Source organism: Calliphora vicina, chromosome 2 (genome assembly GCF_958450345.1).
Source record: "Calliphora vicina chromosome 2, idCalVici1.1, whole genome shotgun sequence".
Taxonomy (NCBI): Eukaryota; Metazoa; Arthropoda; class Insecta; order Diptera; family Calliphoridae; genus Calliphora; species Calliphora vicina.
This window is the reverse complement of record NC_088781.1, coordinates 99,184,385-99,197,305: the sequence shown is the minus strand read 5'-3', so window position 1 is coordinate 99,197,305 and position 12,921 is coordinate 99,184,385. Positions and strand designations below refer to the sequence as shown.

The 12,921-nt window shown below is 28.8% G+C and overlaps 1 protein-coding gene across 1 annotated transcript in view; it reads right to left on the bottom strand.

The window, feature by feature from the left end:
* crc (bZIP transcription factor crc) overlaps positions 1 to 9,484 on the bottom strand; it is a 42,414-nt gene extending 32,930 nt beyond the window's left edge. The window contains exons 1-3 of the mRNA XM_065501715.1: positions 9,308 to 9,484; positions 3,168 to 3,464; positions 2,981 to 3,094 (exon numbers count right to left, since the gene is read on the bottom strand). Coding sequence (XP_065357787.1) covers positions 2,981 to 3,094; positions 3,168 to 3,321 — 268 coding nt within the window. The 5' untranslated portion in view covers positions 3,322 to 3,464; positions 9,308 to 9,484. The remainder of the gene's footprint in view (positions 1 to 2,980; positions 3,095 to 3,167; positions 3,465 to 9,307) is intronic.
* Positions 9,485 to 12,921: the final 3,437 nt, after the last annotated feature.

Below are 12,921 nucleotides of genomic sequence, written 5' to 3'. Positions count from 1 at the left end.
TTTGGGGTATTCACACGGTCTACTATTTGGTCATATTGTCATAATGTCCTAATATATTTTGATAGTTTAATCAAATGTTTGTTGTGTTTCAAACAACAAAGTTCTAAACTAATAACACTATTTTAACTATGTTTATTGTTTTGTCATAAAATAATACTTTTTTTGTTTTAAACACAACAACAACTATTATAATATATTAGGGCATTATGAGCAGACCGTCTGAATACGCCAATTATAATTTTCGGTCCCCGATTTGAAAAGTTTATAATCTAACATTATTTTGCACTGATTCTTAATTGTGACCAATTATGATAACGAACATCTTTATACTAAGCCATAGTTTGTTTGTCTTTAATAGTGGCAGCTCGCCAGCTCTGACCAAAGAGAAATAAATTCAAATTCACTTTTTATACTTGACTATAAATACTGTATACTTTCCCTTAAAAGCACAAAACTAGGAAGTATTTTAAATCCATTTTAAAACATTTTTTGAAAATAGTTGTTACGCATATTTCGTCAAATATTTGCACAACCTGATCGTTTTGTTAGCAATCTTATTCCTATTAGATTTGAATTAAAAAATTTTAAGGCCTGTTTCACGATGTCGAATGAAAAATGAATTTAGAAAAACTGAGTGTTTTTTATACAAATATGTTCGACAAATTTGAATTTTTAGAAATTAATTACACAAACAATGAATTTTATTTAAATTATTGGCCTTTGAATAAAGCTTAATTTAATTAATTAATTCGAAGCACTGTCCGACAGTTTATACTTGACTACCAACAGTTTTCTGCTACCGCTTCAATATATTTATAATTAAATAGGGATTTTAAAATAATAAAGATAATAGTCTTCATTAAGAGAGCTACATTAATAATCACTTTAAAAATAAAGTGTTTCTTTTTAGGAAATGTCTTATCTACAATATAAAAAGTGTTTAATCATTTAGAAAAGTGATACCGATCAAATTATATGCCCCTAAAGAATTACTAGGAACAAGTTACGCATAACTAAATGACGAAATTTCAGTTGCAATTACGACTATCTTTTATTGATAAAAACAAACTCATTAAACTTGTGTATAGCAACATAAATAGAAATTATAACTATTGTTTTTGGAACAACAATAATTATCTAATATTGAAAAGTTTAATTTGAAAAATAAACAAATTAATTGAACAAGGAACATTATTTAGTTAATGTGAGATTTCCAAGTTTTAGCCATAATTAGCAGTACATCTTTCCGTACTTTCTTTTTGTTTAATTAGTCTAAATTAAACCTGTAAATCTGATAAGTATGTGAACGTGAGCAATTAAACGAATAAATTAATTGTAATATTAAATGTTTTTAAAATATTTCTTTATACGACGCAAATATGAAAAGAACAAATACGTTGGAAAATAATGCTGTATCATCAAAAAGAGCATTAGGCTTCTTCAAAATGATCTATAATCAAAAAAGATGAGACATTGCACATACAGACAATAAAGAAAAACGTGTATAGTACGTGATTTCATTCTGATATTAAAATTGTTTATTAATTGAGCCACAAAATTTTGAACCATCAAAACTTATTTGTAAATAAAATATCATTGAAAATTAATTGCTAAAGTCAGAAAGGTTGTGAAAATTTGGATAATGTTTCTATAATTTGAATATTTTTTAATATTTAATTTATTTAAAAATACCAACCAAAACAATTGTTCTAAGGATTTTTTTTTAAGTTCTATAATATTTACCCTAAATAAATATTATTACAATTACTGTGTGCAACTATATGCGTTTAATTAATTTATTTTTCTTACAAAATTTTAAATCCACTTACGATGTTGGTTATGTTAATATAGCATATAAAATATTAGTATTAATATACGTACACATTCATAAATTATTTAAAGATACATACAGTGACGGACAATACAAAAGAATCACTAAATATGAATTCGATTAAAGCGGTAAAACTACAAAATTTGATTTCAAAATTTAAAATTTGTTCATTATATATTAATGCTCATAACGTAAACAATAAATAGAAAAAAAATAAATCAAAAAAATAACACATTCTTATGTTAAAAACGATCTCAAATCTAAGAGACTAAATAAAATATGCGACATTCAAATAGAATTAATCAGTCTTAAAATGATTAAAAATAAAAAATCATCATAAGAATTCGTTGTTTTCTTAATATTTTGTTGCATATCAATTATTTCTAATAACAGCATCAAATCTTTTGGGGATTGAATTCAACAAACTTTCGCATGTAGATCGGGAAATTGCATACCATATTTCCTGAATTTTCTGCCAAAGTTCTTCCTTGTTTTTAAATTTTTCAGGTCCGAGTTTGTCTTTTACTATTTTCCATAGGATTTAAGTCTGGTTATTGAGACGGCCATTCAATAACATGAATTTTGTTATATAAAAACCATTTTTTGACAAGACCTGACGTGTGCTTTGGGTCATTATCTAGCTGGAAGAGCCATTTTAAGGGCATATTCCATTCTGCATGTGGCTTTATAACATTCTCCAAAATATTTACATACAAGTGCTTATCCATATTTTCTTTAATCCAATAAACGCAATACCAAGAAAGGCATCCCCATATAATAATATTTCCCCATCCATGTTTAAACGTTTTTGGTTTTTGCCATTTTTTGGACGTCTAACCCATGTCTTATCATCACTACCAATTAAATTAATGGTCGTTTCGTCCGTCCACAACACATTTTGCCACTTCTTTATATTTTCTGGCCCACACCAATCCTTATGATTGCTCCTAGTTTTAAATGAAATATTGATAGTGATTCTATTGTAATGTCCGCACTGTATATGCCACATTATGTTTTCATTACGTAAAAGTGCTAGCGTTAAACATTAAATAACTATGTAGAACACATACAATAAATTAATTTAATAGCAAGTTTATTTGCTATTCTAAATATCATTATTGCTAAATAATGATTTTCTTTTAAACTTACCTTCTTTTAAATTGTACAACTCTACGACAAGATCTTCCCCAATTAATAATTGATTCGTTAAATCCATATCATCATGTTTTAATTCAAGGTCTTCGTGGCATATTGATGGTAAATCTAATAAAAACCAAAATATGTATTAGTATTGAAAAAATAATGCATAAAATTTGTTCAAAAGTTATAGAAATACCGTTTGCAAAATTATCTCCACCATCGAACCAATTTCCATTTAGGGGTTCACATATGGAAAATAGCTCGTTGGTGGGAGGTGAAATGGGTTCCATTTTCCCGTCCCAATACAGGTCCTGCGGTAATGCTAGCGACTCCATTGTTGTATTGTTCATGTTGTTGTTGTTGATGATGTCCGTTGATGGGGTCAATAAAGTTTAAAATTGATGTTGTTGTTGTTGGTAATAATATAAGTTGTGATTGTAAGGAGTCTTGTCCTGAATAGACGCTTTCCGAAGTTGGGGAAGCCATGATGGCTCTGTAAAAAAACAAAGAAATTCAAAATTAGTTTAATATTTATTTTATTTTTTATACATTATGTAGTAATGGAAAAGACAACTAAATATATTATAGCGCTAAAATGCTGGCCAAACTTGTTGAATATGTCCGCCTTTAAACAAAAAAACTCACACCATAATATTGCTAACGTCAAACTTGAGAAAAAGTACATTAGTCTCGTGAAATCGAAATGTATCGGTTTTATATTCGATCTAGAATTAAAATCTTAATCGATTAAACAAAAAATTACATTGGATTTCATAAGTCAAATGTAGTTTTTTGTCGTATTCAAAACCGACAATTATTGGATTCTATGATAACCCCAGTTCGAAAACTAATTTACTATTTTATATTCGGTAATTTCTCAAATACTCTTGCTATTAAATTTTCTTTTTATACCCTTCACCTTCGTGAGAAGGGTATATACAGTGGTGACCAGGAATTTAAGACAAAAATTGTTTGCTAAATTCCACGTGATTGTCAAATATTTTTTCAAATATTTCCACAAATATGTATGCATGAAGACTGTTTTAACACACAAGTGTGTTTTATTCAACTGTGTCAATTCATACATATTCACCATGAACACATAAAATTTTTCTACAACTTGACCAAAATTTTTTTTTTAAATAAACATATTTTCTCTCATTTATATCATTATAATTTTATTATTATAAAATATTCCGACCAATTTTCGTATTTTTAGTTCCATTAGTTTCGGTCATATCATGTTATTAACAGCGGATGTTCCCTGAGGTGGGTCAACGTATTTCCACATATCTTTGTCCATATATGTTTTACCGATTTTTTCCAAACATTTTTCAGAAACTAGAAACATTAATAATAAATTTCATAACCTTAGAGGTCCTTTTATGTTGGCTCTATCGCACTTAAAATTCAGTTGATGAAAAAATTCAAGTATTTGTCTTAAATTGGTGGCCACCACTGTATAAGTTTGTCATTCCCTTTGTAATTTCCACAATATAATTTTCCGACCCTATTATGGATCGTTATATATAGCGGAGTCGATTAAGACATGTCCGTCTGTCTGTTGAAATCAATTTTCTGAAGACCCCAGATATCTTCGGGATCCAAATCTTCAATAATTCTGCAAAACATGCTTTCCTATTTAAAATCAGCAAAATCGGTCCACAAATGGCTGAGATAGTACGAACAAGTAAAAGTGCTATATTCGGCTATGCCGAATCTTATATACCCTTCACCTTTGTTGTGGATGCATTATTATTTTTTATAATTAGTATATGTATGTACATTGCCCACTTTCAGCGTACAGCATCCTAAATTTATCAAGAACACAAAAAACAACAACAACGCCAAACGAAACAAAACACCAAAAGAAAAAACAAAATACACAAGCCAATGAAACCAACACACATCCAAACATACGTTTAATTGTATAAAAAACAACAACGCCAAAAGAAACAAAACACAAAAGAAAAACAAAATACGCATCGCATGCACATCCAAACATACGATTTGTTGCTTTTTTGTAAAAAAAACCAACACACAACCAAACCAACGTTTAGTTGTATAAAAAACAACAACAACGCCAAAAGAAGCAAAACACAAAAAAAAAAACAAAATACACAAAACTTGCACATCCAAACATACGTTTTGTTGTTTTTTTGTCAAAGCATGCAATACATTGTGTTTTTTGATGAAATTTTCAGAGGTTGTCTCGGATTTTTGCTCATATCTCCGTTATTTATGGACGGATTTTGCTGATTTTAAATAGCAAAATTCTCGAAAGTATGTCTGACAGAATTGTTGAAGATTTGGATCCCGGAGATATCTGGGGCCTTCAGAAAATTGATTTCAACAGACAGACAGACGGACAGACAGACAGACAGACAGACAGACAGACAGACAGACGGACATGGCTTAATCGACTCCGCTATCTATAAGGATCCAGAATATATATACTTTATAGGGTCGGAAATGAAAAATGTAGAAATTACAAACGGAATGACAAACTTATATATACCCTTCTCACGAAGCTGAAGGGTATAAAAAGCAGGACAACTTCGATTTTTGACCTATATCTGGATTACTAAGTCATTAATATAGACAATATGGATATCTAATGATAGATATTTCAAAGACCTTTCCAACGACGTATATAAGACCATAGTATGTTGGGCCTACAAGGGGTCAAAACCGGAAAATTTATTTTAACCCAAAAAATAAGAAATTAAAAAAAAAAAAAAATTCGAAAAAATTAAAAAAAAAACAACTATTGGAAAAAATAATAAATTTTGTTTACCTAAAAATATTTAAAATTTGTATTTTGAAGTATAATTTGGTGAAGGGTATATACACATCTGCTCAAAATAATAGATACACCTAATTGGAAAAAATTTAAATGGCGGTAACATTGAAAATTTCCTCGCAAGCGTTAAGAATACATCATATTATTAAAATTTCTATCTGGCAATGTCATGTCAGTCAAAAATCTGGCAACTATTTGCTTTCATGTTGATTTTTAAAAACGAATTTATTTGAATTACAAAAAATTATTTGCTCATAAAAATAGATACACATCAGTAATTTGTAATTTGTTTATATAAAATTTTTTTTTGTGCAATTTTTTGTTCCTATTTACGTGAAACAGTAAGTATAGTTTAAATTTTAGCAACAATTTTATAAAAAATAGGACTCTTTTGAAGAAAATGGGACGAAATCATCATTGTACCGAAGATGAGAAAAAAATTGTTCAAACGATGAGAAATCAAGGAAAATCATTACGGGAAATAGCAAAGAGCATAGGAAGATCTTTACATTTTGTCCAAAATGCTTTATCTAAAAAACAAAAAAGAGAAACTCGCGGTAGACCAAAGAAAACCAGTCCAGAAACAGATAGGCGGATCGTCCTTATGGTTAAAAAAGACCCTTTCATATCATCGAAAGCTATTTCTGCGGAGCTATGTAACGAAATCAGTCCACAAACAGTTCGTCGTCGTCTTTTACAAGCTAAATTGCGGGGAAGAATTGCCAGAAAAGTGCCACTAATGCGCCAAAAAAATATCAAGACAAGATTAGAATTTGCTAAAGAGCACTTACAATGGTCCGGGTGTGAAGGCGAAAAAAAAATGGAGAAATATTTTATGGAGCGACGAAACAAAAATAAATTTGTTTGGAAACGACTGCCAAAGAAATGTACGCCGACCAAAAGGAAAAGAATTCCACGTTAAATTTACAAAAAAGACGGTAAAACATGGCGGGGGAAACATAATGGTTTGGGGTTGCTTTTCATGGAATGGTGTTGGTCCGATATTCCGAATAGAAGATACCATGAATGCTGTGGGTATAGAGACATATTGGAAAACGTAATGCTTCCATATGCATCGGAAAATATGCCATTAATATGGACATTCCAGCAGGACAACGACCCAAAACATAGTTCAAGATTAGTTAAAAACTGGTTCTTGGAGAATAACGTACCTGTTTTAAGCTGGCCCAGCCAATCCCCTGATTTAAACCCAATAGAAAACTTGTGGAGTGAATTAAAGATAAGGCTTTCGAAGGAAGTTTTCAAAAATAAAGACGATTTATGGGAGAAAACGCAAAAAATATGGTACGAGATTCCATTGGAGAAGTGTCAGAACTTGATATCCAGTATGCCCAGAAGAGTGGAGAAAGTTTTACAAAACAAAGGTGGATATACTGGATACTAGCTTTACTTTAATAATAAACTAATTTTTTTAAGATAAAATTTATTAGCTTTTGTTTAATAAGAATTTTTAAAAATGTATCTATTATTATGAGCACCAAATTTTTCGAAATTTAAGAAATTTAATTTACTTTATAATATTTATTATTAATTATGAAATATTTTGTTTTTGTTTTTTACTCTCCTTTTAACTATAAATAAAAATCGACTGAATTTTTTTTATAATTTTACAATATAGGCATTATTTTTTTTTCATTTTTAAAAAATAAATTTTGGTGTATCTATTATTTTGAGCAGATGTGTAAGTTTCGGCACAGCCGAATATAGCTCTCTTACTTTTTTAGAGTAGTTTTACGATGTCTTCCTCCCTAGTGTTGAATTTTTAAAGTAACTGCCTTAGATTTTTTTATAATTTCTGTTGATTTATTAATTAAATATTTATCAGATTGTTTTTTATCCCAATCCTGCATAAAGATATTAGACCTACTTAGTTACAAAAAATTAAAATTTTAAGACATTAGCTTAAAAATTATAAAAATTTTGGGCGGGAAATTGTTTTATTATGTACATATTATTATTGTTATATTATTATATTAATCAATAGCTCATTTCGTTTAATAGAAAGCTAAAAACTGCTAATTAATTTTACCTATTGTGTTTAGAAATTATCAGTACTAATTAAAAGACTTAAATAAGGACAATAGATAATTTCATATAAAGTCCACTGTTCAAAAAGTTGAGTAAACTTGTGTTAAATATGCCCTGAACTTTGAATGGAATATTTTTGATAATACGCTGTTATTGTCTGGGTCGACAAAAAAAATAAAAATATTTTTTTAATGAGCCGCCTGAAATTCCAGACGAAAACATTACAAAACAAATTAACAAAATCACCTAGCCCTCCCACAGCATGGTCGTAAATATTCGAAAATGTTAAATGATAAGAAAGCATGCAAAAACGAACGACATTTGTTTTAATTCTTTACAAATTTCATTCAAGTTGTTCATATTATTGCATGGACTACTTACTACACTACAATTTCTTACTGCTAACAGAAGTATTTAAAGCATTTTAAACAATTCCAGCATAGTAATGGAACGTGCTGAAGGAGGTATGGGTGTAAGTAGAAAAATAAATAAAAAGTTAAACAGAATAATAATAATTTCTAAAATTGTTGATAACAAAGACTGGCTGGCGGACTGATATTGACTAGAGATAAGAAACAAAGGCCCTTACTATTGAACTTGAATAGGTACTGTGTTTGTAAAATTTTTGCAAATACATACAGCAAATAAATATTTTTTAAAAATAAACAGATTTTTAGCCTTTTTAAAAAAGAAAAAATCTGTAAAAGTTTTTAATAAAAACATTAAATGTTACACATTATATCATCGTTGTCTCCACCTGGCAACTCCCTTGCCTTTTATATTTATAACAACAAAAATGGCAAACTTAGCATTTGTAATCATGAGAGTGTGTGCGTCTTTCAACTGCACGTAAAATTTACACAACTTGTCCATCAATTAATGTTAGTGATTTGGCACTTTTGTGTAAAGACTATGAAAAAAAATGTGTTTTGTTGGCAATAATAATAATAGTAACAAAAGTAAACAGCTACAATAAACCAAAACAGTAAAAGAAAACAAAATAAACAGAAAAAATAAAAACAAATGGCAAAACAACTTGTCACCAAGTCTTCAAAAGAAACACAGACAACAGAGAAATCGTATACAAAAGAAACGGAGCTAAACGACCTGTTTTGATCTACTCAATTTGAAAAATTTTGGGGGCAAAGTTGTTTTTATTGCGTCAGCCACGTTTATATCGTTTGTTTATAAAACATTTTTTTCCAATAAGTTGCATGGCATCTACCCCTTCACAACAAAAATAACACAACACTCATAGGGAATGCAAATGAATTTCACCAGAATTTTACCCCTTTTCTTCTCTATTCCCCTTAAACTTTTTTTCTCACACAAAACCACAAGTACACACACTCGCACACACATTTAACAATATGGCAAAATCAGTTTTTTTTATCGTGCCAAAACCACCTTTGGTGAATTTGTTTATAACCAAAAAAAATGGTTGCAAAATATTTTTTTTTTTTTCATTTCGTTAAATTACTTACGTTAATTTGATAAACATTTTCGTAAAATTTTTAAAAACTTTTGGGCACGTTGGGTGCTTTTAGTTTGCTTTGCGGCAAATCTGACTATATATACATTTTCACCTAATAATAAATGCAAGAAAAACACTAGATAAATATTCACACTTTTTACGTTTCATTGGGGAAAATGTACTGAAGAACATGGAAATTTGTACATTGAATCACACCTCTAGTTTGGGTAATTTCTTGTCGTTATTGGAAGTGTTACCGGATTGTTTACCAGCTCGATTGGGAAGTTATCGACAGTGTTGCCTCATCAACAAATATTTATCGATTAGTACATTTAGGTTATTTATTAAAAGACGATAATAAATAAAATATGTTAACGGCTTCTTTTAAATGAAAACAGTAGCTGTGTTTGTTTACAATATTAAAGACTAAAATACATACAACTAAAATTGTATACGTAAACATTTATTTAGATAAAATCTATATAAATATAAATCAAATGTTGTTCGTTGGTAATTGTATCAGTTGAGAACAGCTGGACCGATTTGGGCAATTTTTTTTAAATATTCGTTAGGTTTTTATGGAAAGAAAAATTGACCACGCACACTTTTTTTGATTTATTTAAAAATGGACGCATTTAAGTTTTTACTGAAAGAAAAATTTACCACGACCACTTTTTTCGACGTATCTAAAATCAACAACGGTGGCACCGATTTCAGTATTTTTTTTTAAATGTTCGCAATAGTCCACAAAAGTTTTTTACAGAATGAAAAATTTTCCACGCGCACTTATATCTGCAATATATCTGCAAATATGTAACCAAAAGCTGTCACTCAATTTATAATGGTTCGCTATGTTAGCAGTAACGAAGCAATTTGGCGCATTTTTTCATTTGCCTTTCATGAAAGACATCCAACATTGTTCAATTAGCCGTACATCTGCAAAATGGTCAAAGAGTGTACTTTAATAAGGAAATTGTATTACAACGAGTTGATCGACCGCCATCTACAACATTGACCAGATTTGCAGAACTCTGATATACTCCGAAATTCCAAGATATTATATTTGGAATCAATCGTCAAAGAAATTTCAACGGCAAGGAAATCCAGTTCCATTAGTTCCATTAGCTCCATTATCATATTAATTTATTTCTTCTTGGTCTATAAATAAGTTTTTACTCCACCAACAAATTTTAGGTAGAACGAAGTCAGGCGACTTTTTCCCTCGGTATCTGTAATTTGTTTCACAAATATATCGAGCCCTTAGCGCCAAATTATCGTAAGCGACATTTTCTAAATATTTTTTTTATTGCTGAAATTAAAATTTTATGGACCGACTGATGTTTTAGTGTTCTCAGAATATCCAAATTGATAATAACTTCAAAAATATAGGGGGTAGGATTTTATCGTAAGCGACACACAGTGGTATATAAAAAAAAGTGAGAAATAAATCTGTAACTTATATATGGTTAATCCGGTTTGAATGAAATTTCACATGCGCAAAGAGGAAGTGTATTCAAGTTTAAATTTTGAATAAGGGCCACGTGGGCCAACCAGGGGCGCGGTTTGTGTTCTGATTTCTAAAAAATTACACATGTAGAATCTCCTCGTCAATCAATATTTAATTTTAATTTTAACATTTAATTTTAACATTTTGATCCACTCTACTAAAGTTGTTTGATAATAACGGATCCAAATATTTCCATATATTTTGATGGAATATCAAGAAATGTAAGTGTCAAATAAAAACAAGTAAGAGTGCTATATTCGGCTGTGCCGAATCTTATATACCCTTCACCAAATTATACTTCAAAATTTTAAATATTTTTAGGTAAACAAAATTTAATTTTTTTTTAGTTGTTTTTTTCATTTTTTGGAAAAAAAATTTTCGATTGTTATTTAAAATTTTTTTTTTTTTTAATTTAATTTTTTTTTTTTTAAATTTAAAATTTTTTTTTTTTAAATTTAATTTTTTTTTTTTTTAAATTTTAAATTTTTTTTTTTAAATTTTAAAAATTTTTTTTTTGTTTTTTTAATTTTTTTTTTTTGAAAAAAAAAAATTCGGATTAAAATTTTTTTTCCCGATTTTGACCCATTGTAGGTTTAACTTACTAACTCTTATATACGTCGTTGCAAATGTCTTTGAAATATCTATCATTAGATATCCATATTGTCTATATTAATGTCTTAGTAATCCAGATATAGGTAAAAAATAGGTAAAAAATCGAGGTTGTCTTGGTTTTTTCCTCATATCTCAGCCATTTGTGGACCGATTTTGCTGATTTTAAATAGCAAAATTCTCGAAAGCATGTCTGACAGAATTATTGAAGATTTGGATCCCGAAGATATCTGGGGTCTTCAGAAAACTGATTTCAACAGACAGACAGACAGACGGACAGACAGACAGACAGACAGACAGACAGACGGACATGGCTTAATCGACTCCGCTATCTATAAGGATCCAGAATATATATACTTTATAGGGTCGGAAATGAAAAATGTAGAAATTACAAACGGAATGACAAACTTATATATACCCTTCTCACGAAAGTGAAGGGTATAAAAATTGTTTAAAAATACTGACCTAGTTTGAATTTAATTTTTAAATATTTTTTTTCTTAATTATTTAAAAATTTTCTAAGATGTATAAGGAATTTATACTTTTTGATCAAATATTTCAAAAGAAAAAAAATTTAAAATGTTTGATACCGAGAGTACCAGGTCCACCCTAAAAACGCCTATTTTTTATGTAAAATTCAAATTTTGGGAAAAAATTCTCAAATCGCATAGTCGATATCAAAATATAATAACCCATTTTAGATGGCCCAATCGTTCTTAATTATTTTATAAATAATTATAGACAAAAAACTAAAAAAATCTCATTTTTGGGATTTTCAAAACTTTTTTAGGAATTGCGGGATTCACGATAACAAATTTAGAAATTGGTTTTAATTTTCCATTTTCAGTACAAAAATCTATATAACTGTAAAATTTCATAAAATAATATTCATAAATAAAAATTTAATTTCAATTTTAAAATTTTGTATCTTTGTTGTTTTTTGTCATATTTTTCAAAAAAGTATTCCATGCATTTTTCAATTTCAAAAGCTAAAAACATTTTTGAAAAATAGAAAAAATTCCAAAATCCACTAATAGTATATGTATAACATGTCTATCTTATGTTTTTACGTGGCAATTTAATTAGGGAAAACTTAATATCTCGCAGAGAATTTACACTGCTATTTTCATTCATATTCAAAAATTTAGAGACTTAAGGAATTTGTGTGAAACAGAAGTAATCCCTCAAAGATATCAGGAGCATATTAATATGAAAAGGGATGATAATATTGAGGACACGAAGATGCTGACAGACACTAAAATTTGATAAATGTATTTTAACTCTTCTAATGTATCTACTAGGGTATTCAATTAATTGGGTTTCTGGTTTAATCGGTTAATCGAGCAAATAATTAATCGAGGTTTAGATTTATTCGGTTAATAATCGGTGAATTTAAAATTATTCGATTAACCGAATAATTTCTATTTTCATTTTAAATTGAATTTTGTGTACAAAAACATAAAAAAACAGCAAATAAGGTTTTCAAGATAATTTTTGTAAACATATCG